Genomic DNA, 24626 nt, shown 5'->3' on the forward strand with positions numbered 1-24626 from the left:
ACTTCAACAGCTTTTATTACAGTGGCACAAAGTTCTAACTCTTTGAATCGCATTATTGAATGGCAATAGTTTCATTTGCGGCCTCGTGATGTACCACGCAAATGGAAAATTCCACACAAAACGTCAGAAGTGCAAACATCCATGCGGGTAGATAGTGTTCCATACAAACCAGGAAAGAGACAAATGCGCAGGGCTGAAAAAAGCCGCAGTAACACTGGCCCACACACGTTTATTTTGCTGCATTTATACTGAGAATTGAAGGAAATATACAATAAATGTCAAAAAGAGGTAATCTATGTAAGAGTGGGCAAGAAATACACTCAAGATTGTGACAGTGACAATAGACACATAGAAGCAGGAGCAGGTCATTGAGTCCCTCGAGCCTGTTCCGCCATTCTATAAGATCATGGCTGATCTGTACCTCAAGTCCAATTACCCGACCTTGTCTCGTATCTTTAATGCCCTGATCTAACAAACAGATATTGCATTTTTATAATCTCTATTTTTCCAGATAACATGTACTCGTTGGAATGGACCTAAATGGTTCCCTTCATTCTTCAGTTGTACACTGAAGACCAAAGTGTTTGTTCTCTAAATAAAAAAAGTTGTTAAAATCCACGTTGCATAACAAATGAGATAGACAAATAGTTTTATTTATTCCTGAGAAGAGCCAGTTTAACACAGTGCAGCTGGTACAGAGACAGACAGCAGTGCTCCAACACAAATACTTACAAAACATCCTTTTTTGACATTAGCTCTGTGTGTACTCCTCAGATAAACTCTTTTTTTAAATTTTAAAAACATTTAATACATAAATAACAAAATATAATTCATATACCTCTACAATCCATTAATAATCCTATCTATCTAGGTAAATCGAGAAAGGCCACCTTTTCAAAAGGTTTGCTCTGCAAAAGCATTCCAAAAGCTTTTTTTCCCACAAAAAAAGCAGATAAGGTAATATACAATAACTAGAACTCTAACTGTAAACCTTTCCTGAATCTATATGCTAAGTAAACACGAGTAAAGTGTAAAATGTCACAGTTTAGCAGCTGTTTGCCAAAGTAACCGTGCGGTTAAAACTCCCCCCCCACCCACTCCCATTTGTGTTGTGGCTGCCATTCCTTTAATAGTCGGAACAGAAAGCACGAAACTTAATAAATTACGAGTTCTCATTTTTCTTCCGTTATGATTTTTCCACATTTGCAGCAAGGTGATGGAACCATTATATATATATATATATATTCATATTCACAATTTACATCCTCTCTTTTAAGGCAGAATTAAAAAAAAATTCTGGTCAAAATAAATGTATAACAAACTGTTAAACTTTATTTCAAAGTCTTATTATTATTATTGAAAATTTTCTATTCACACTTTCTAAACCTGAGTTTAAACTTCCTCTATAGAAATGGGCCTCAGCTATAATTCACAGATGACCAGCTGGAATACAACCAGTCTTTGCAGTGCTTCAAAACTATTTCCTGAGCCGTGTCCATTGGTGGTGCCCGGATGTAGATTGAATCGATTCAAGGCTGGCAGAGGAGAAGAAGAGAGAGAAAGCTCAGATCCCATGTGTTTTTTTGGAACTTCAACCCAACCCACAGTCCCTCTGCCTCGCACCCCCTCCCTTTGATTCCATCAAGATCCTCCTCTTCGACCCTGTTTTTCGTCACCCCCCTCCCTACCTCTCCCCACTCGGATGAGAAGCTACTTTCACATCGTAAAGGGCTTGTAACAAACCTGAAACCCACCTGGTTCATACAGAGAGAGGATGCTGCTTTCTCTTGTGGCTGTGGAATGGTGTCTCTGTCCATTCTACCTGTGTGTTTGAGCACTGGATAATCGGGCAGCAGACTAGAATAAAAAAAACACAACAGCCACATGTCAGTGCCCTCGATTCACATAATTTTTACCTGTTCAGAAACTCAAGCGCTAAAGGCAGTGGGATTGCTTGCATTACTGGTCATTCTGCCATCAATACAAGTTTAAAACTCTAAGATGCTAATTGCTGCTGCTCCTAACATGGAACATATTCAGGCTGGCTCTAGGGTACCAATCGAGACCAATTTTCTGTCACTCATTGAAGGGAGATTCACAAGGCCTCAATTTAAGGCAAAGATAACCATCAGGTACTTCTGATAACTTTCAGTTTCTGGAAAGTACCCACAGGATGCGCAGAACTGAGAGCAAACACAACAATAGGCAATGCGACCAAAAGCACATCAAAAGGAAGGAAAATATCTGCATTGGCTTTTGTTACCTGCTTTGTAGCAAAGATAACACCAAAGAGTAGGGTTCCAAAACAAGAGTGACAACACATTTCCAAATCATTCTTAAGGACATCATCATCAAATTTCTGAACCTGTTCAAAAAATCTGACGGCATTTCAAATCAAATTCAATCCTAAAAGTAATGATAAACATGACGCACCTTCTCACCATGTACAGATCCCCACTTGAGCTGAACTGTGGTCTCTGTATTATCACAGCACCGGGATAAGGGCTGGGCTTTGTATCTGATTGATTGAGTAATTGCATTTGGACAGGATTCATCACTTGATGGGGTCCCATGTGGTTGGAGGTTGAAGTGATCACCGAATGCACACGAAGCAATTGTGGATTGTAAGGCTGACTGTAAGGCAGCCTCTGTGCAGTGTGGGTTGGAGCATTAGCATAAAGTGCAGGATGAGGAATTTGAGGCTGTGAATAAATTCCACCTGTGATTTGACTCACGTCGTAAGCAGGAGAAGCTACGCGAATAACCCTTTGTCTCTGCGCTGCGTTGTGGCTGTCGAGATCAAAGTGGTCGGGCCTGCTTTGTTTATGAGCTATTTCGCCGTTGCTCTCCAACTTTGAAACAAGGTTCCTCTCCTCTGCCTCGTGTTTACGTTTTCTGGCTAGAGCTTCTTGGACAGATTTGCATTGATCTCTCTCTGGCATTAGCTGTTCGGAGGCGGCTTCGATACGGTCTTGGACACTTCTCTGCAATTGTCCACTGCATTCTCTCAAGAACATCAGTGGGGAGTGGCTGTAAATATGGGGCTGCCCCGCAAGATACGCACGATCAGGCAATACAGACGACTGAATCGTCTCTTGTGGACAATAGCTAAGATTGTTCATTTGAGCAGGCATCTGCTGCTGTTGTGGATGCTGATAAAAACGAGAGGCCTGTTCCTGCATTGGATGGACGATCATAAGATGGGGAGCGTGTTGAACAAATGGATGAGCTGACTGCATGGTATCTGGATTACAGCCAAGATAGTGCGAGTACGCTGACAGTGGCCCAAACTGAGGTCTTTCTTGAGGGTGTCGTAGAAGCACAGCTGGGGCTCGGTGCTGAACACTGCTGGCAATTTGACAACCACCATTCAGCAGATTTTGACTAAGAGTTTCTGCATTGCTTGTGCTGGGTAATTTTAATACCATATTGTCATCTGCTTTACGATCTTTTACGTTACGCTTTCTAGTAGTACTCAAGTCCAGTTCAGTTTTTTGCACGTGTACAGATTCATATTTCTTGGACACTGACTTGGGTCTCTCCGTTACCTGATGAAGAGTTTTCTTCTTTAGCTCAATTTCTGCTCGGTTGGGCTCAGATTGTTTGCCAGAGGAAGGGTATTTTTTCATAAGATCTTCGACTTTTTTACTAAATAGCAATGAATCAGTTCTGTTCCTTGATGTGCAATCTTTAAATTCCTTTGTGTCATGGTTTAAGAATTCTGGATCCTTTCTAAGTGCTACAGTTTCATCCAGTCTTTCAGCTTCTACACGTTTGCCCATAGTGCCTCGTGGATGTGAACTCGTTGCTGACGAGCCCATCTGTGGGATTTTATTAGGAGCAGGCTTCTCCTCCTCCTCCTTCACCAAATGACGTTGCTGTTGAACAGTGGAAAGTGCAGTGCTGTATGAATCCTCGAGAGCTTTCCCTGCAGAGGTTTAAAATGCAGATGTCAGGACACGGAGTTGTTTAAAGTAGAAAAAAGTCAACTAGAAGTCAGTTTGTCAAAAGGCGGCAAACTTGGGAGGTATGAAGATGTTTATGGCTCATTACATTTATAGCACTGTAAGTTAATATAAACGTAAATTAAATTAATCAATTAACGTAAATTGCCCGCACAACATAAATTTACAACATTTGACTTACAAATCTGGGAGATATCGAAACTACCTCTATCCAAATTGTGTAGGTGGGACAAATTGTTAAAAACTCTGTTTTGTACATTTAACCCTTCAAGCTGCAATGATATTTCTAACACCAACATTTTACAAAAAGTAAATGTTCTGAAATATCTGCTTCTCCTTCACAAACTGTCTGGATTTTAGAAGAATCGGGACTTTTAGAATAGAATATATAATCTTAACAACATTTCATCTAACTAGAATTTGCACCATAACTTTTCTTTAATAATCCTTGCATTTGATACAGTGCCTTATCACATCATCAAAATGCCTCACAGAATTTCGCATGAATCACTGTGGAGTGGTGTCTGTATTTTGTAGGTAAAGTGAGTGCACTTATGTGACTCCCATCAACTCCCAAAGCAGAGACTTTAACAATGGCAACTAATTAAGTTCAAGTGAATCTTGTATACACCTAATTTAAGAAGGAAAGGGAGTCAACATATTACTTTACACATTCTGAATGTCGCTAGTCACATTTTGAATAAGAAAGTCTCCTCCAATCCTAGTTACTGCAAGAGTGATAAAACACATTAATTATTGCTAAAAATGAATCAATTACATAATTTCATCTGACTAAAATCTGCACCTAAACCTTTGCCTGAACTCATATTTTGCACGTGACTTCCAACCACCAGTTTCAAAATGAATCAGATGTTTTAGGTTTCATTGCAAACCCAACATAGCATACAGATCTGGAAGCAAAGTCAACAGATTGGCTAACATCTCAAAGCTAAAATAAGATCAGATTCCCAGAAAAACAAAAGTTAATCAAATTTGCAATAAATTGGTTACCTTCAACGTGTGGTCTCTTAGACATCTGCCCAACAGGTCTGTGGGAAACTTGAAATGGGTCAGGTACATTTTGCACATGATCCTGACTCGGATATTGTCCTCTGTATCCCAGGGAAGGTCCACAAGTGTAGGGGTGAGTCTGGGTTGTGTCGGGGCTTGGAGACGGAGTTACAGAGTTGCCGGCCACCGGTTTTGCCGACAGTTCATTGTGGAAAGCAGGTCCTGTATGTTCCATTAACACTCCCTGAGTTAACACAGGATTGGGCTTTCCCAGCGGTGGTTGTCGCTGAGGAGGATGAATGGAATGGCACAAATATCCCGGCCATTTGGGTCCTTGAGTTTGACTTAAATCTGTGGCCTGAGAATCACCACTCGGTGGAGCTGTTTGAGTCGTACCTTGTTGGCTTGGATTTGGACCCGACTGAGAACTGGTCGTGCCTTCCCTGGTCTGTGGGAGACCAGAGTCCGAGGGTCGATTTGACCAACAGATTGGGGAATGTACTGGTCCTTGAGAATCAATAGAAACAGACGTAGCAGTGTTAGGCGAGTCTGGTTCATGGCTGAGAGAGTTGTCGGGGACACTGGCTGCTTGTCTGCTTGAGGAATTCACTCCTACTGATCCAGGTGATGGAGGTCCATTCAGTAACATTTGTTGCTATAGAAAGAAAGTTACACAAAATAAAATAACTATATATTTAAAAAAAAATTAAATTTTTTTAAACAGTTTCTTTCCATCTCAGTGCTACCACTTTTACAAGAAATCTGCAGAAATCCCCTACTGGTGTTTGTAGAAGTGGAAGAGCATCAACAGCAACTTGCATTTACATAACGCAGCTCATGCAGCTGACTGCTGACACAGGTCTTAGAGCAGGCCTGATTGCAATAAAGAACCGACTTCTGGGTTCTGGGAAAGGCTTTAACATTTCTCTCGCTCATATACTATGAATTCTGATGATGCTTCTGACTAAACGATTAGTTTTCAAGTTCACATTCAAGACAGTGAGTCATAGAAACTTTACCGCACAAAAGGCCATGCAGCCTATCGGTGGGTGTGTCTTAGTTCTTTGAAAGAGCAATCCACAGTCCCATTTTCAATCCCATATACCTGCCTTTTGTCCACTCTGTCTAGTTCTCTCCTGAAAGGTAATGTGGATTCTCACCACTGCTCCCAGCTGGGCATTTCAACAAATTCCAACAGGAATGAGGTTTAAAAATTCAACAGGTTATAGTACCTGCATTCTGTATTGCTGCTGAAATCGCTTCCGTATTGGCTCCATTACAGCTCGTCCAGGAGTATAAGTCCGAGATTGATGGATCACTTCAGAACTTCGATGGGACTCACCGAACCCATTGGCTGAAGGTTGCTGTATGATAAAAAAAAATCCATTAAAGCAACAGAATCCAAGAAATAATAATCTAGTTAAAAACCCTCCTTTTTCATTGCCAAGAGGCAATGATGTGGGGGGGGGGGGGGGGGGGGTGTTGGCACATGTGTGACAAGTGTCTAATAGTGCCACAATATGTAGTTTAGTCACTCTCGAGGCTGAAGTAATAAGGCCATGTTTAATTACACCTTAAAAGGACCATTGCTATCCAACTCCACAGACATGACATTCCAACTACCTGGAAGGTATTGGGGATAAAGAGAAAAAACAGATAAAAGGTAGGGTCAGTCCTATTAAAGGCAGGAAAAACTGAGCGAAATAATCAGTGGACTGATATCACGGACTCATTTAATTGTTAAATGCCTGGCCGCATGCGAAGATAATAATTTGAGTTAGAACACATGCAAACCAAGTAAAGATGATGTGTGGGGTGGAGGAGGGGGAAAGAGAGAGTGGGGCTAAGAAGATGAAAGAGAAGGAAACAAAGCAGAGAAACTATTCTATCCAAGAAATGCCTTTAGACAGAAATCGTCCTTGCCTTCTCGTTCACAGTTTGTTTTTGAGGAGGTGACAATAGCTTTTCACAAGGCTGCGGTTCAGAAGCCTCTTCCTCTTTGACTGGCTCAGCAACCGTTTGAGGAAAATCACTGGCTGAATGACTGTCAACAAAACCATTGATTTGCGGCGTTTCTAGGGGCTGATCTGGTGCTTTCAGCGGAGTTTCCACTTCCTCATTAGCCACGTAACTGGCTTTACTCTTGTGCTTCTCTTTCTTGTTCCAAATGGTTTCACTTTGGTAGTCCCCATCACTCTCCGCTTCGTCTGGGGGGAAATACTTCACTACTGCTTTGTTAAAACATCTTTCTACAGTTCTGGCCATCAGGGTGTATTCTAAACAAGGCACAACAGCAAAGTCATTAGAAAACCAGAAAGCTGCAAATTATTTTACTCCGTTAAATGAGTAAGAATTTGTTGTGACCTCATTTTCTCCCTATTTACACTTCATGGAGTTTAAGAAACATTTTATCAAATAATAATAAACCTTGTATTTGATATCGCACCTTATCACATCTTCCAGACGTCTCAAAGCGATTCACAGAATATACTGTAAAGTGAATTGACTGTATATTTGTGGGCGAAATATGGCAACCAATTGCGCACAGCAGTGTGCCACGACCAGCCACGGATTAAAGTAACCAATTTATTATTGTTTTTTTTCTTGAGGGATTATCAGACGTGTGGAGTAAGGAAACTTGCTCAAGGTTTGGCCCTGCTGGGAATCGAACATTTTATCAAACAGTGCAGATTGGGAAGACTGCTGTCTCTTGAATCAACAGTCTCCCAATTCTATATTTCATCAACAAAAATAGCAAATTTTAAATATTTTAACTATTCTTTTCATTAATCCGATATAAAATGATTTTTCAGCAGTCCGTTTTTAATCACTGCGGTGGCACTTTTTCCCGCACACAACTCTCATATAAAATATTAAATCCATTGATCCACTGACTCCCTGTCCACGCAGTAAATGCAGTTAAACACTTGGGAAGACATCTGAACGCTTCTGATACCTTAACACACCTCGAGGAGACTTCTTCCTCATAGATTGTAACCAAACAACAACAACACTGCATTTGTATATTGCCTTTCACGTCTGGAGGACGTATCAAAGCACTGAGACAAGATGGTTAAGCAGTTCCCATCTTACTGCGCACTACGAGACAGCAGCCCCAGTGAGCTCATCCCCTTTCCCCTCCCTGCACGCTCAGATTGGACACAATGTGGAGTGAAGGGCTCAACGCACATTGGTGCTCCAATAAACTGCCTTTGCTCAAAAGGCCCCCAAAAAACCCAGAGTGGTAAGCACCCATTAGTCATTATTTTACAAAGCAACTTTCTCAAACTGACTTAGTCACTATTTTAGACAATTGAACTGCCATACTAACCATTTCCTCTTCCATTGTACTTTTCACAGTTCTCAAACATCAGCTTAAAATCTGATATAAAGGTCCATTTGCTGTTGTACTGCTTCGCATTTAGCATTCTCTCAATAGTTGACAGATCCATCGGTTCCTGCAACCAGCAGAACAAATAGTTGGAAAAATCATCAAAGGGGATAATGGTGCTGGAGATTTGTGGGAGATGTACAGAGTACAGTGAGCTTTTAATAAGCAAAGGTTCCCTCATAATAATCCTTGAATTTGATATAGTGCAACAGCCAATTGTGCACGACAGCGTCCCACAAACAGTTGTGGATTGAGTGACCAAATTGTTATTTTTTTTATTTTTCTAAAGAGCAGAAAGCGATCTGCCAATCGACTAACACCCGGATTCCTACTTATTGCTAAGCAAACAGGGGCGTGTGGTGTAAGGAAACTTGCCTAATGTTCGGCCTGCTCGGGAATTGAAACCAGGTACTCTCACTTGCAAGGCAAGTGCTTTGACCACTAAGCTGCAGGACTCCACAATTGCTGGGTTTTAGCCAACTTCCATTCAAATAAGGGGAAATTCTGCTAAACTGCAGACAGTTCAATGCAAAAACGCATATTCATTTGGCATTGTAGTTTCTTTTCATAATATCATGGCCGACATAGGGAGATACCAGAGAAGACATATCCTGCCAAAACCACTGACCACAACATGAAGAACATCCCTGCTTATACAGTTCCTACCTTCTGCAATGAATGAGTACATCAGGTTAAATTTAGGGAGTTTTTAAAACTTTAGAAATACGGTGGAATTTTCTGAAGATAAGAGTTTTATTTGAAAGACAAAAAGCCCTGTTCCAACGTTTTTCATGTAAGACAGTCTGAAACTGAATTATAAAAATACATGGGTAGGATAACTGCTCTGAGGGACATTACCATGACTTTGTGGTTACATATTAAAGGGCATTGCTGGGGATTCAGTGGGAACACAATTCAAATTTCATGGCACAATTACTATAGTAGCAAGCTTGATATTTCATTACATTCTGCAGCCTTTAAGGCTCAAACAGGAATATTGTACATTCAGAAAATAATCGAATTGAAAGTGTTCAGACTGGATGACAAATTCAAAACACAAGAGAACTGTAAATGCTGAAAAGCATATTGTTTTGTTACCTTAAAGGTTATGGTACCCAAACATAATCAGACGCTGTTGCAATCGAATTTTTAAACTTAGTTATATTCCACCCGTTGGTATAACTGAATCGGTCATTGCGGTTACTGAGCACAATAATGTCAATGCTTGCTGTACCTTTCCTTGTGGCTATAATCTACATGATACAGGCACCACCTTCGCAACCCTCTGGTAGTGTTCAGGACACATGATAATTTTTACACTTTTGCTAATGAATTGCCTTTAATCAATTCATTGACCATACCTTAATGATCTTATGATAATCCGGGGCGTAGGATTCGGCCACTGGTTCAAGAAAGGGCCAAGCATCCTTGTGAGCTTTCACAGTATCCAACACTGCAAATAATGACAAATGGCACCTAGTTGAAACAAGCTGACTGATAAAAGCAAATTTCAAAAGCTAATGATGCATGCATTACAGTTACCCAGCACTAGATTCAAAACAATTCAGATTTGCACAGACGTCCATTTTGTATATAAAGCATAAACACCAAGTAACCAAACAAGTTATACTTCACATAAACTTGGTAAGATTTTAGACCCATATTCCAACTATTACCAACCTTTATACATGGAAACGTATTCTTCATCATCTGTGTAATGCCTAAAAATAAATGTTAAAAAGTGTTAAACACAAGCCTCTATAAGTTAACACTAGAAGAATGTTAAATACTTATAATTTAATCTCCAGATATACCGTGGGACTCATTGACCTTTTTTTAAAAAAAGGTGCATCAAGTATAGAATTTTGCATGGAAGTTCATTATTCATCATAAAAATAATTTCCCCCCTATTTACCCACTATGCTTAAGTGAGGGAACAGCAGGTTAATTGCTGCGACTAGAATATCTTGAGCTTATCCAACATCTCGCTCCCACGGAAGGCTGAGATTGGCAATTCTTTGGGGAGAGACTGAATCCTACTTTATTTTAAAAAAAATTAGAAAACAGGAAAATGATAAAATGAGTAAGAAAAGATCACTGATGACAGAGGATCATCAATGACAGTTGTTGCGAAAGATTGGTCGGAGCAAACAGCCAAGATGAAGACAGCTTACACTTGAGGCTTCTCATCATCAGCTTCCTCTAGAGTAACTGGAGAATGGGCCTTTGGAATATGCTTCCTCTTTGGGTGATCTCTCAGACTGGGCATCACGGTTGCTCTTTCCTCTCGTAGTTGACGACGCCTTGCCCGTTCTGTTTTGGGGAGAGCGAGAGAAGAAATGAAGTCAAACCAGTGAATTATAGGAATGCTTTTATCGTGCATCACTTGGCTACAAAGTGCGTTAATATGCAACTCAGGACTTTGAATGGAATGGAAATACACGATCGAGTCCTCTCATACATTAGCTGGGACTTGGCCAAGAAGGCAAACAGATTTTCAATAACATTTCTCATCACCACCAACAACAACAAATTACACTGGTATACCGCCCTTCATGTCGGGAGGACATCCCAAGGCTCTGGACAGTCAGGGATTTGGACCCGAGCAGAACACAAGATAGAAATTTCAGTCTGGGTGGCATTCAGTTGGTAAAAGGGAAAAGGAAATGGCTGCAGGTGTTTTCCAACACAAAACGCAACGGTACTTAAACGTAAACTAACATTCTGGTTACACGAAATGGGCATTTCTCGAGTCTACAGAAAAGTCTTCAAATCTGCTTTCCTCTTTCAAAAAAAAATTGAAAACAAGCCCCCCCCAAATCACAAGAGGCAATCGCTGACCTTCTCTAGCAAGAATTCTTCCTTCTTCCTCCAGTTGTTTGATTTCCTGTACGGTAAACATCTGCTGTGCTTGAAAGTAGTACCTGCTGGCCATTTTGCTTCCCCCCAGTCTGGAAAGAATAGTCTGCCTTTCCTTTTAAACAGAATGGATCAATGAGAATCAGGCACCCTCGAGGCAAAAACATTTAGACACAAACAGCCAGGACACACACACAGACACAATACTGCAGACTGGACCAACTTCTATTAGGTAAGGTAAAATATTTGACATGTAAATTAGTGCAACACAACATTGAAAACAATTCAAACCTTCTAAAAGTATATATGCGTTTTAGAATGGCAGAATCCGCTACAAAAACTGCCACAGCCCATCACAATGTGCCACGAGTCTTAAACATTGGTAATGAACGGACTTCAGCTCCAGCTTCAGTGTTTCAGAAACACAGGACACAGGTGTTTGCCTACAGTTCCCCACAGGAAGGGAGCCGGAAATGGCAGGTCAGTCTCACACGTCTTCCTAGGCTTGTGGTGTCACCAGACATTTAAGAGCAGGTTGCAAACCGAATTTTCATAGTTATGCCAAGAATGGGACAACTTTTAAAAAAAAACCCACATAATGTTGAACACAATTGTTACCATTTCTGCCTGATGAACCCGCTTCACGAACAGCCGATCAGAGGCTCTCCTTGGAGCAATGTCTACCAGCCTCTTGTGCAGTTGTCTGTCCTGAAGACAAGAGAGAAAGAATTGTAAAATAAGAGCAGTGTTAACTCATTTTAAGAGTCCTCGCACAACCCATACAGCAAAACGACCTCTCTGACTGATCTAATATTCACGTTCTCTAACACCCATTTTCTTTTTTTTAAAAATGAGAGAATAGATTCTTTTATTAAACTAGTTCCAAACACTTTCTCCTGGGCTTAATTCAAAATAGTGCACTGTTTGAGAGTGTAACCAGACTAATAACGACTGACCTTCTGTGCAATCAAATTGCTGATCTCTGGGATGAAGTTGTCACACAGAATTTTGTATAGCTTTCGTTCTTTGCAGCACTGGCTGTTACTAAACCCATCCGCTAGGCTCTGCCACTCTTCAATAGTATGACAGACAAGAGACCAAGAACCCCTTTCTTCCGGGCATACTTTCATTGGAGAAACTATTAACCGAAAGGAAACACAAAAGAGGGAAAACGTTAAACGTCTGCAGTTGTGGCCATTACTGCAGATGGTGACAATTGAACTCATTTCCTGTATGACTGAACAATGCACAAACAAATTCAGGCAAATTCTTTAGCATTAGATTATAACCCTCCCCCCACCCCGTCCAAAAAACAATACGGCAGCAATAATAAGATGGATTCATACACCAACAACACAATGAATACACTTTCAAATGTAAGGTTTTATAAAATGTATCTTTTCTTTTTAGTTCTGTGATATCTTAGTAATTTGGAATGCCATTGGAGATAGACAAAGGTTACATTTCCTTAATACTGGTCATGATGTTCTGAATGAATGAAATTTGTTAATATGCAGAATATCAAATTATTCAGCATATTTTGATTAGTAACTGGTCATTCAATTTTCAGCTTCAGTTATAACCCGGACTTTATTCTTAATTTACCATCAAATAAAGCAAATTAGTCCAATAAATACAAGTCCAATTCAATTACAGTCAACATGTTCCACCCATGTGTGTCCGTACCATTGTTCCCTGCAGCACCACTTCCCCTCTGTAGGCTCCTTGCTTTAGAAAAGGCTTCTACTTTTTCGACTCGCACAGCTCTACCACTGTTAAAAACAGAATCAACGGTAAATCACTGCCATTTGAAATCACTTGTCGAACACATTTTGGTGCATATTATACTTAATGCTTTTAGCCATTTTATTTTCAAGCTTCTCTAAATCTTGTTTTTGTGCCAGACAACAATCACTGATCAAAACGGCTGCTTCCAGACCTCTGATAATGCTCCTCAGTAACAATTTAAGAACCCGCACTGATTTACCCTTAGTTTCCAGCGGGGACGGGGGAGGGGTGAGGCAAGAACAGAGAGCGAGGAGAAATGCATGAAAACTACAAGAGGAACCACAAAACTGTGCTACTGAAATTATAAAAGCTTATGAATTTTTTAAAATAATCTTTAAAACGTATTTCCACGTTCACATTTCAATAACAATAATCTTTGCATTTGATACAGCGCCTTATCACGTCTTCAAGACGCCTCAACGCGCTTCACAGGATACACTGTAAAGTGAATTGACTGTATATTTTGTGGGCGAAACGCAGCAGCCAATTGCACAAACAGTCTTGGATTGAGTGACTTTTTTTTGATGCTATTAACAGCTCAGGGAACCCCCCCATTAGGTCAATTGGTAAAGATGTCGCATAATGCAGAACTAAGCCATATAGATCAGGAAGGTCCGAGGTTCAATCCCCGGTCTGTGGTGGGTTGGCTGAACTTTGTGCGTATGTGTGACGATTAGCTGTCTAAACTCACTGCAGACTGCCGAGGTACTGAGAAGCAGCAGGCACTTGAGGGGCAATAGCCCAGCAAAAGCAGTGACTCCACAAGAGATGGGGAGCAACTTGGGAGGGGGAAAAAAAAAAGTCACTTTGCCTGAAAGGAATTTGAAGTGAATCGGTATCAGCGTTCCCATGTTCTACTCTACCTTGTTTTAGATAAACTACAAAGAGGTTTCCGTTTCTTTTGGTTCTTGGCTTTTCTCTTTGCTCTAATATTTTTATGCAAGACTCTGGACTTTTTCGTTTTTCCTGCTTCCTTAAGTTTCATTCCTTTCCTAGAAAGCAAATGTCACGTCGTCAAGACTTGAAAGATTTCAACTGTAGAAAACCAGCATCAGAAAAATAAGCAGCATTCAAGCTTCAGGGCTTATACACATAGGTAAATATTTCAACAATTATTTGGTGAACACACCATTGTCCTTTGTTGTTCAACTGTTTTATTTTCAATAATTTATGGAGAAACGGGACAGTGTTTAATGGCACACGACTTTGATTTTGTTAGTGGTCTAGCCAATTATTGACGAAAAATTACCTGCGTCAACATTTACTCCATTTATGGCTTCCAGAATTTGGCAAGTTGTCGAATTCAGTGAAAATAGTTTTTCTGCAATAACTTACCAAAAAAGCTTCACAATTAAGGCTGTATGTAAGATTGCTAAATTCTCTTGAAATACTAACACAAATAGTGTTAAATTTTCTACCCACGCTTTCCCCTCTTGCATCAATACGATCAAATGTTATTTGAGCTGTAACATCCCACATATTTTGGGTAGAGCTTTTCATCCACCAAGATAGTCATTGTGACAAGTCTCTCTCCATAGTGTATTATAAAAGCCCACACACACAGTCAGACATATTTTCGACTGGTGTAGTAAGGCAATACTTACACTGTGCAATGTGCAAAGCATTTAAGAAAGGGAAAGGAATGAGACAAAGCCTGTACGAAGATAAACTACATGCTGAGAATAATAAAATGAAGATGAGGGACGGTACATTTTTCTTTGCCACATGCAGTTAATAATGCCAAAAACAGCAACGGACTACCAATAATTTGATATTTTTAAGGCAAAATAATACAACGAACAAAGGGTGTTGCTTTAACAGAGATCTTCCTCTATCTAGTGTAGTATCCATGTTTTCACACCATGCCTGATGGCTTACCTCTCTGTACTGGGCAGCAATGGGACACGTTACTGGTACGAGCCGAGTGGCTCCATTAAATTCAGCAGAGATGGTTGCTTTGTGCCTGGAGGGTAAGGAGCTGCCCAGCGTAGGAAACATTCAGCTCCGGCTGGGAATTGTTGCAATCTACCCTATTGGTCATTGTTTCACAAGACAAGAAACAGCTTGATAAATATTCCACTTATTAAAGTACATAATTATTACTTTTTGTCATTCTTCACAGCCTTCTCTTTTGGTGGTGGAAGCTCCTCTCTGTAGAGTCGGGTGCCATAGAAATACCAGTATAAGTTGCCACTGCTGTCCTCTCCAAGAGCCTCCACTCGTAAACTGTCTGCTTCCAGCCCCTGAAACAAATGACCCCAATCATGTATCAGCATAATTTGTTTGGACCTTTGGCCTGAAATCCTGCTTCATAACCGTGCACATAAGGACAAAGCAATGTTCCTAACTCGTCAGTTAGTCAATGAAATGTTTGCCACATTAAATAGATCGGTTGGGATTTCAAATCACTCAATTAGTTAAAATGTGATGTACAGATGTAAAATTCACACTGTAAATGTGAACCTGTGTGTTAAATGGGAAACGAGGATAAGAGGGGGAAAAAAAACAACAGGGCTTCATTCCAACCAGTCTCCCCACCAACTAGGAAAAATGTGAAATTATAGTTCAGCCCTCAAGAGACAAGCACAATGTGTGTAAGACCAGAAAGTTTTCAGCTACTCGTATTAGAACTTGACCTTGGGTGACTTCCAATTCAGTGGAAAATGAAGCACAAGGACATTGATAAACAGAGGCCTTCAGAAGATAACATGTAGTAGTTCCTTCACTATAATCAAATAATGCTGATGTAGATATTCTATCCAAGACACTCCTTCTCTTTCTCCCCTTTGTATACATTGTCCCTTTTCTGGCTAGGAGAGTCTAGACCACTTCTCCATGACTATTCTATACACCGCTCCAGATCTACTTTGGTAAGAGATACTCTGCTGACAGGATGAGTCAGATGGTTTCATTTATGTGTGTGCAGTGAAGAACTGATGAAATTTTACTCAACAGTATTGGAACTGTAATGCAACACTTCCTTTTGATACTCATCCACACTGGGGAAAACCAATCTAACTTCAAATCCAGTCTTGTAGTGCATTAAGAATTAATTGTTCTTGCTGAAGTTCAATTCAAATTGGTGGTTAGCTCACTGAGCAAGGTGAGGCGACTGAGCAGTTCATGGAATTCAAAGTGCAGTGTAGGTAAAGGGCTCCTGACTGGTCTTTTAGCAAAAGTCTTCTTGTGTGTTCTTGTGCAGCTTGAAACGCCTCCCTACGTATTTTATTGTGCCACCAAAGTTTTCACTTCAGCAAAAAGCTCACCTTTAGAAGGTCAAATACATCAGTAGCATCCAGACGATAATCGCAGAGTGTGTGCAGCATTTCTACGATTACACGCGACGAAAGAGCCCGAAAATGTATTCCCTGCAGTGGGTTTTCCTTCCCCTCCTCAAGCTCCCAGCGATGCCGGATTATGTCCTCGAGGTACACGTGGAAATTCTCAATGCTGGCGAAAACAAACGTGTGCTCATAAGAACTCTCTCTTCAGAGTACTAACAATATGTTGAACAGATTGTCAAGATCAGTGGGTCAAGGATTTGAGCTGTTGGTATAACATTAAGCCATATGGACCAGGTGGTTTGTGGCGAGTTAGCTAAACCAATTGCAGCACCGATAACAAGTGCTACCTATTTCACCCTTCCCAGGACACAGTCCCGTTTGCCACTCAATAATATTATATTAATTTCAAACGCATTACTCAACTAGTAAACATCTACCACGCAGAGTAGTCAGTGACAAAAGAAGGGAGTTACTTGATGGATGACCGAACTCGACACAAGTCCAAAACAAGATATTTTAATCATAATTCCTAAAAGCAATAATTAAGATTACAACCAATTTGGGCGGAACACTGTAGAACAATTTATTGCGACACGAATACATATCTAATGATCAAAAATAAAAGCAGATTCAACATCCGAGTTGAGACTTCAAATTGAATATTAATGATTTTGCAAATGCAAGACAGCCTTAACACACATCTTAACTGAAGTATGTATTTGCTAAATGTTCAATGAATCAAGCTCAAGTTTTAATCCTGGCCTAAAGAATGACTGAGATGCAAAAGCCATCAAAGAAGAGACAGTCAGCTACTTCCCTAAAGCTACACCAGTGGGGATAGCGTGCAGGCCCACCAACTAAAATCTATTTACTGAAATAACAGTTACTGAATTATTCCAGCAGACTTTCAAGTGCTACATTAAATTAACATGTGCATACACTAATGTATAGCTGGACTCACCAAATATCTTTTCGTTGATAACATCCTCGAAGCAGTTTAGATATCAATTCCTCTAAGAAATCCCAGTTATCGACTAGCAGCGCATCTTCAAATTCCTAGTGTAACAGAAGTAATGTGCGATGGTGAAAAGGAAGCCAACTAACAAAAAAAATGTATTTCCATCATTTAATGTAACCCACCACTGTTGTTCAAAACGCTTTGGTTAAACCAGTCAGCAATGTAATAATTGCGAGCGCTTTGAGATATTTTTTGCTTGAGGCCATAATCCCCAAATAAAGAAGAGCTCCGCTAATTGTTTTTCCCCATGACAAGGTAGGAGACATCGACAGCCTTATACTCCTTGGGGGACAAAATAGTGAATCTCAAATGCCACCATGACACCTGCTTACAAAATAACAGGCTTCTTCACAGATGGGGTGGGGGTGGGGGGTGATTGTAAATACAATTAATGTTCAGGGACAGGTAAAATAGCAGATATCTTCTTTCAATAGCCTTCACCGTCAACTATTCCACACATCAGGAATCATCCAGCCAATTACTCTGGAATGGTTCTCCGGGTTTCAAATACATTGAGTAGATTCAGAGAAGGAAGTCAGCCAGAGTTTCTTAATCCTGATCATTATCCAGTAAACCCTGATGGAAAACGTGTGGGTGTCAATGTTGGGCAAGAACTATACGTTCCTGCATTCAAATTGCACATTAATGTTCGGACATTGTGAGAATAATAATCCTTGCATTTGATGTAGCTCCTTATTATGTCGTAGAGACGTCACAAAGCGCTTCACAGAATATACTGTACAGTGGATTGACTGTATTTTGTGGGCAAATTGGGAAGGTAGACAGCACCTGGAACAAGTAAAATGTTGTTCTGCACCTTTGAGTGGGAAGAAATACTACATGGTTTAAACTTTTTTTAATGACACTAAATCTGCCTATTTTCATGCATGAGCATAGCCAGCAGCCATTCAACTGTGAGAGACTACCTGAGCCAAGATGGATCCACCCCAATCAAACTATTTTATTTACCCAGGTCAGATTTAAATTATTTGGATTTACAGAAAATTTACAATTATGCAACACATACACATTACGTGGACAATGTCACCGATGTGAGGGAGAGGAAATACTGCATACATTTTTTCTCAACAACAAAAACCAAATGACATTTGTACAGCGCCTTTCATGTCGGGAGGACGTCCCAAGGTGCTGGACAATCGGTGTTTCAGACCCAATCTGGGGGTTAGGATCAGGGAGGGTAGGGTGCAGGACATGGTGGGGAAGGGGGGGGGGGGGGGTGACCGAAGGCACCGTCGAAGAAGAGGGTCTTGAAGGAGGCAAGGGAGGGACCAAGGTGGGAGGAACTGCGGGATGGAGTTCCAGAGGGTGAGTGCCAACAGAATTAACTGGTGGTGAAGTCCCGAAGTGTTATTTAGGATTTGTTTTCTCGACGGTCATAGATTCAGGCCTACCTGTACAGACACATTCACAACGCGTTACAATAAAGGGAGAATGAGTCATTTCAAACCTCGTCATGCAAACCAAAGTTAAACGATCCAACCAAGACTCATTTTATGTAACGTAAGACGCGACCATTGAAGGGCTACATGAGTCTCAGAAACCGACCAAACTAAATAAGCCCCACAGTCATTTTTAAAGACGCGTCTGCAAAGGTATTCGCCGGTTCCGATCGCGTCGTATTCGCCCGACAGAAATCAGCCAAGAACAAGTTCACTCGGCGAGTGCCTAAGGTGCGCAGATCAGGATGATGCCATTTTTTTTTGCTGCAGAGCTGGGGAGGCACCAAAGGTTGGAATTTGTCTTGATGCCTCAGGTTAGGGAGGTGGGGGGGCGGGCGGGGGGGGGGGGGGAATCCACCCAGGATTCTCACTCCGAAATACTATTCGAGAGCATTTGCTGAACCTGCACCGGTTACTCACCGCACCCACACCCCCACCCACCAGTCAAATTGCCCGATGACCCATTCATTTTCAAGAATAATTGCCACTTGAGCAAAATACCACCACCACCAACAACAACAACAACAAGATTGCATTTAAAGAGCGCCTTTCACGTCGGGAGGACGGACGTCCCAAGGCGCTGGACAGTTGGGTCGGGACCCGAGCATTGGGGGGGGAATGGCCGGAGGGAAAAGGGAGGGAGCGAGGAGGGGGTAGAGTGTCGAGAGAGGGGGAGGAAGGGGGGGAGGGTGAAGGCACGACAGGAGAGGGAAGTGTCCACAAATCCCCTCTGCAAATGTGCGATCTTATTTCTTATTTTTAAAAATCCTGATCCAGAAAATTAAACAGCCCGGGGCGGGGGGGGGGTCAAACATAACAGCCAAGGAAAGGATGGTGGGGTGGGGGGGGAGAGAGAGAGAGAGAGGAAGGGAAATCAGTCAACAGTCTCAGTCGTGGGGGAGGGGGGGGGAGAAGGGGAAATCAGACAACAGCCTCAGTCGTCGTGGGGGTGTGGGGGGGTCAAACCGTACAACAGACTGGGCGTGGGGAGGGGGTAAATCAAGCAATAGCCCGAGTCTGTGTGAGGGAGGGGGAGGGGGTGGGGGGAGAATCAAACAGCCCTTGTCTATGGGGGTGGGGGGGGGGGGTGGGTGTAAATGAAACAAAAGCCCCAGTCTGTGGGGGGGAGTCAAACAACAGACTGTGTGGGGTGTGGGGGGGGGTGAGGGGTGTGGGGGGGTGAGGGGTGGGGGGGTGAGGGGTGGGGGGGGGTACAACACGCCTGACCCCCCCCCCCCACTCCCACCCCATCACCACCGCGAAGTGACAGTGAAGGGCTGGTGGGATGGGGTCGGGAGGGCCCCGGAAACAAACAAACAAACAAACAAAACAAACAATAATGTCGCGGAGTCTCGGCCGCTCGGGACAGACAAAGCGGTCGCGCGGGCGGGTGAGTGAGTGCGGCCCCGGACCGGTCACCGCCATCTTTCCTATCGGGAGATGTCACTTTCCCTCCTTCCCTTCTCTTCTTTTACTCTCTCTCTCTCTCTCTCTCACACACACACACACTCCATCTCTCCCTCTCTCTCTCTCTTTCTCTTTCACTCTCACACTCACACCATCCCCTCTCCCCCCTCTCCCTCACACTCCCCCCTCCCTCTCCCTCCCTCACACCATCCCCCCTCTCCCTCTCCCTCACACCATCCCCCCCTCTCCCTCACACTCACACCATCCCCCCCTCTCCCCCCCTCCCCCTCACACCATCCCCCCCTCTCCCTCACACCATCCCCCCCTCCCCTCACACCATCCCCCCCTCTCCCTCACACCATCCCTCTCCCTCACACCATCCCTCTCTCTCCCTCCCTCCCTCACACCATCCCCCCCTCTCCCCCCCTCTCCCTCACACCATCCCCCCCTTCCCCCCTCTCCCTCACACCATCCCCCCCTCTCCCCTCCCTCTCTCTCCCCCCTCTCCCTCCCTCCCTCCCTCACACACTCCCCCCTCCCCCTCTGTACCTCGATCTCGAAGTCCGGCAGCAGGAAGGCGGCCCTGAACAGAGAGCAGAAGTGCGCGATGGCGGGTACCTCCCACCACGAGCGGAGCGTATCCACCGGCACTCGGCCCCTCCTCACACAGCCCGGCGGCGGCGGCGGCGGCGGCTGTGACATAGCGGCGCCTCCGGGCCCATCCGCCTCCTCCCTCCTCCAGCACCGCCTTCCTCCCCTCACTCCCTCCCTCACTCCCTCCCCTCCTCCTCCCCTCCTCCCTCTCCCCCTCTCTCTCTCTCTCTCTCTTTCTGCTCCTTTCTCCTTCGTTCTCTTTCACACCGTCTTTCCTTTCCTCCGAATTGGCCTTCACTCACTCACTCTCTCTCTCTCTCTCTGTCTCTCTTTCCTCTTCCTCTCCTCTCCTCTCACTCACTTCCTTTCCCCCTTCGCTCCCTCTTTCCTTTCTTTCTTTCTTTCTTTCTCTCTCTCCCTTTAGTTCCTTTCCCCTTCTCTCTCTCTCTCTCCGTCGCTCTGACCTCCTCCTCCGCCCCTCTCTTTCTTCGTCTCCTTTTGGGGCCCCTTTTTTTCCTCCTCTCTCTGTCTCTCTCTCTCTGTGTGTTTCTATCTGTCTATCCGTCTCTTCCTCCTTCCTTCCCTCCCTCCTTCCCTCCCTCCTCAGCGTCGCGTCACCGCCATGGCCCCGCCCCCTCCCCCCGGGCCCCTCCCCCCGCGACTGTGACCGAGCGGAGCGCGCCATCGCCGTCTCAATGGGAGGGGGGGGGGGAACCCTAACACCCCCACACCCCGAAATAAAATAAAACACCCCCTCTCTCTCTCTCACTCCCTCCACAACAACTATTTGTTTTCAGGGTAACTTGGCATTATTTTGGGGGGGGTTCGAATCTCTTTTTTTTCTAAACCTCCCGCAGTCCCCGCGGCTGTTCCCCCCCCACACACGGCGGGGCCGGTGGCACATTCCGAGACCGGAAGTTCGGCTCTGTTGCTATTGGAAGCCGAACGGTTCAGGTCAACTGCTCCCACACAGCCCCACACCCCCCCCCCACACAGCCCCCCACCCCACACAGCCCCACAGCCTCCCCCCCCACACAGCCCCCACAGCCTCCCCCCCACACAGCCCCCACAGCCTCCCCCCACACAGCCCCCCACCCCCACACAGCCCCCCATAGTCCCCACACACACACAGCCCCCACCCCCCCACACAGCCCCATAATAATAATAATAATAATAATCCTTGCATTTGATATAGCGCTTTTCCCGTCGGGAGGACGTCCCAAAGCGCTTCACAGAACACACTGTAAAGTGAATTGACTGTATATTTGTGGGCGAACGCGGCAGCCAATTGCGCACAGCAATGTCCCACAAACAGTCGTGGATTGAAAATGACCAATTTATTATTGTTGTGTTTTGGAGGGATTATTATTAGGCTCTGTGTGGAGTAAGGAAACTTGCCCAAGGTTTGGCCCTCTGCCTGGAATTGAACTCTGGTCTCTCACTTGCAAAGCGAGTGCTCTAACCACTGAGCTACAGGACTCCACATGTGTAGACATGTCACAGGGGTGGGGTAGGAGAGAAATAATAATTTTTTTTTATTATAGCCCCCACAGCCCCCACACACACACACAGCCCCCCCACACACAGCCCCCCACCCCCCCCACACAGCCCCATAGCCCCCACACACACACAGCCCCCACCCACACAGCCCCCACAGCCCCCCCCACACACACAGCCCCCACCCCCCCCACACAGCCCCCCACCCCCCCCACACAGCCCCCACAGCCCCCCCCCACACACACAGCCCCCCCACACACACAGCCCCCACCCCACACAGCCCCCACAGCCCCCCCCCACACACACAGCCCCCCACACAGCCCCATAGCCCCCACAGCCCCCCCACACACAGACCCCACACACAGCCCCCCCCACACACAGACCCCACACACATAGCCCCCCCCCACAGCCTCCCCCCCACACAGCCCCCCCAAACACACATAGCCCCCCCACAGCCCCCCCACACACACAGCCCCCCCCCCACACCCCGCCCCACACACACAACCCCCACCCCCCCCCCCACACACAGCCCCCCCACAGCCCCCCCACACACAGCCCCCCCACACACACAACCCCCACCACAGCCCCCCCCCACACACACAACCCCCCCACAGCCCCCCCCCACACACAGCCCCCCCTCCACACAGCCCCCACAGCCCCCAGACACATAGCCCCCCCACACACACAGCCCCATAGCCCCCCCCCACAGCCCCCCCACACAGCCCCCACAGCCTCCCCCCACACAGCCCCACCCCCCACCCCACACAGCCCCATAGCCCCCCACACACAGCCCCCATAGCCCCCCCTCCACACAGCCCCCATAGCCCCCCTCCACACAGCCCCCCACCCCCACAGCCCCCCCCACACACAGCCCCCATAGCCCCCCCTCCACACAGCCCCCATAGCCCCCCCTCCACACAGCCCCATAGCCCCCCCTCCACACAGCCCCCATAGCCCCCCTCCACACAGCCCCCCACCCCCACAGCCCCCCCCCCACACAGCCCCCCTCCACACAGCCCCCATAGCCCCCCCTCCACACAGCCGCCCCCACACCTCCCCCCCACACACCTTCCCCTACACCTCCCCCCACAGCCCCACACACACACAGCCCCCCCACACACGTTATGATTATGATTATTATTAAAGCTTTAATAATAACAATAATCATAATAATCCTCCCGTTTGATATAAGCGCCGTATAACGTCTTCGAGACGTCTCAAAGCGCTTCGCCGAATAGACTGTGAATACATTCCACGACCACCGCCTGCACTCATTATCGTGTCCCCGAGCGCTTAAATTCACATCCAGAAGATGTGATCCGGAGCCATTATCAAACGCGGAGATTATTATTTATTATTATTATTATGATTATTGAAGTGGATTAACTGCGTGTTTTGTGGGCGAGAAGGCGACAGCCAATTGCACACGACAACTGATTATATTTCAATAGCACCTTTGGCACAGCCACTTTGCTAGGGGGGGGGTGAGTGGGGGGGGGGGAGGAGGGACGGGGGGGGGGGGGGAGAGAGAAGACAGACGGCCGGTTTAACGTAAAGCGAAAGGCAAACGGCTGCAGATGCCGGTTGAACGCAGCCGGTTTATTCGCGAGTGCAAAAGGAGTAAAAACACAGGTTCCCCTACATTGCGAGTCTCTCCAAGCTTCATTACAACCCACCCACCCGCCCCCTCCCTCCCTCCCTCCCTCCGCCCCGCTGAAAGGGGTGGACGCACACAGACACACACACGCGCGCATCTCCCTTTATCCTCTTAAAACAAAAGAGGGAAGAGGCTCTGGAGAGATTGTGGTTAAACCAGTGACGTGCGGGGAAGCTGCCGTTAACATCAATCGCTGAGGCTTTTTCCCCACATCACATCGCAGAAGTGCACCGCTTTTCTCTGAAGTTGGAAGAGAGAGAGAGAGAGAAAAAAACACCCCCCCGGATCGCGCAGGATGCGAATCGTTAGCCGTGTAAAAATAACTCTCTCGCAAAACTGGGACCGGGATCAGGTTTCCAGAACACGTGTTAGCGGCGAGAAACCAGGAACTGAAAGATATTTCAATCCGGGAAGCGGATTTCAAAAATCCAGCAGCTGCAAAAAAGTTATTGCTATGACGATTAAGGGGAAGAGGATTGAGCTACTATTATTGGGAGAGTTGCGAAATGATTAAAGAATATTATCTCAGTGCCATCTGATCTTCTTGCAGGAGGCAATTGTGTAATTTCTATAGTATATCAAATCCGAGCATTTGCCTCAGAGATCTCCCAGATCTTATTCTTTTTTTAAAAAAATAAAATGAGTTTTTGGTTACGTCAGCATACATCTCCTCCTTATTACATCACCACCGGCAT

At 44.8% G+C, this 24626-nt stretch overlaps 1 protein-coding gene across 3 annotated transcripts; it reads right to left on the reverse strand.

The window, feature by feature from the left end:
• Nucleotides 1-635: 635 nt before the first annotated feature.
• Nucleotides 636-20941, reverse strand: LOC103175037 (cat eye syndrome critical region protein 2 homolog). 3 transcript variants are annotated; one of them, XM_042341480.1, is made up of 19 exons: nucleotides 20733-20941; nucleotides 17260-17354; nucleotides 16281-16464; nucleotides 15118-15257; nucleotides 13878-14006; nucleotides 12913-12998; nucleotides 12183-12364; nucleotides 11845-11934; nucleotides 11209-11341; nucleotides 10542-10680; nucleotides 10048-10088; nucleotides 9729-9820; nucleotides 8308-8434; nucleotides 6900-7252; nucleotides 6209-6340; nucleotides 4977-5631; nucleotides 2434-3928; nucleotides 1755-1857; nucleotides 636-1535 (listed from the first exon to the last, which is right to left on the reverse strand). In XM_042341480.1, exons 1-19 carry the CDS (start codon nucleotides 20883-20885, stop codon nucleotides 1530-1532), a joined length of 4335 nt encoding a protein of 1444 aa, XP_042197414.1. In that variant the 5' UTR covers nucleotides 20886-20941; the 3' UTR covers nucleotides 636-1529. The 3 variants fall into 3 exon arrangements, with proteins under 3 accessions (XP_042197414.1, XP_042197415.1, XP_042197416.1); XM_042341481.1 differs by lacking the exon at nucleotides 13878-14006; XM_042341482.1 differs by lacking the exons at nucleotides 15118-15257; nucleotides 16281-16464; nucleotides 17260-17354; nucleotides 20733-20941 and adding an exon at nucleotides 14893-15111.
• Between the last annotated feature and the right edge of the window lie 3685 nt (nucleotides 20942-24626).

This window comes from Callorhinchus milii, unplaced genomic scaffold (assembly GCF_018977255.1).
Source record: "Callorhinchus milii isolate IMCB2004 unplaced genomic scaffold, IMCB_Cmil_1.0 Scaffold17, whole genome shotgun sequence".
Lineage (NCBI taxonomy): Eukaryota > Metazoa > Chordata > Chondrichthyes > Chimaeriformes > Callorhinchidae > Callorhinchus > Callorhinchus milii.

What these genes read in the sequence shown, in the direction of transcription:
- LOC103175037 (XM_042341480.1), bottom strand. Translation starts at nt 20,885, where the DNA reads ATGTCACAGCCGCCGCCGCCGCCGCCGCCGGGCTGTGTGAGGAGGGGC. An exon ending in GCTGTGAAGAATGACAAAAA is followed by an intron (nt 14,007 to 15,117) that starts GTAATAATTATG and finishes TTTGCTTTCTAG; the next exon opens with GAAAGGAATGAAACTTAAGG. An exon ending in GGGTTCATCAGGCAGAAATG is followed by an intron (nt 11,342 to 11,844) that starts GTAACAATTGTG and finishes TCTGTTTAAAAG; the next exon opens with GAAAGGCAGACTATTCTTTC.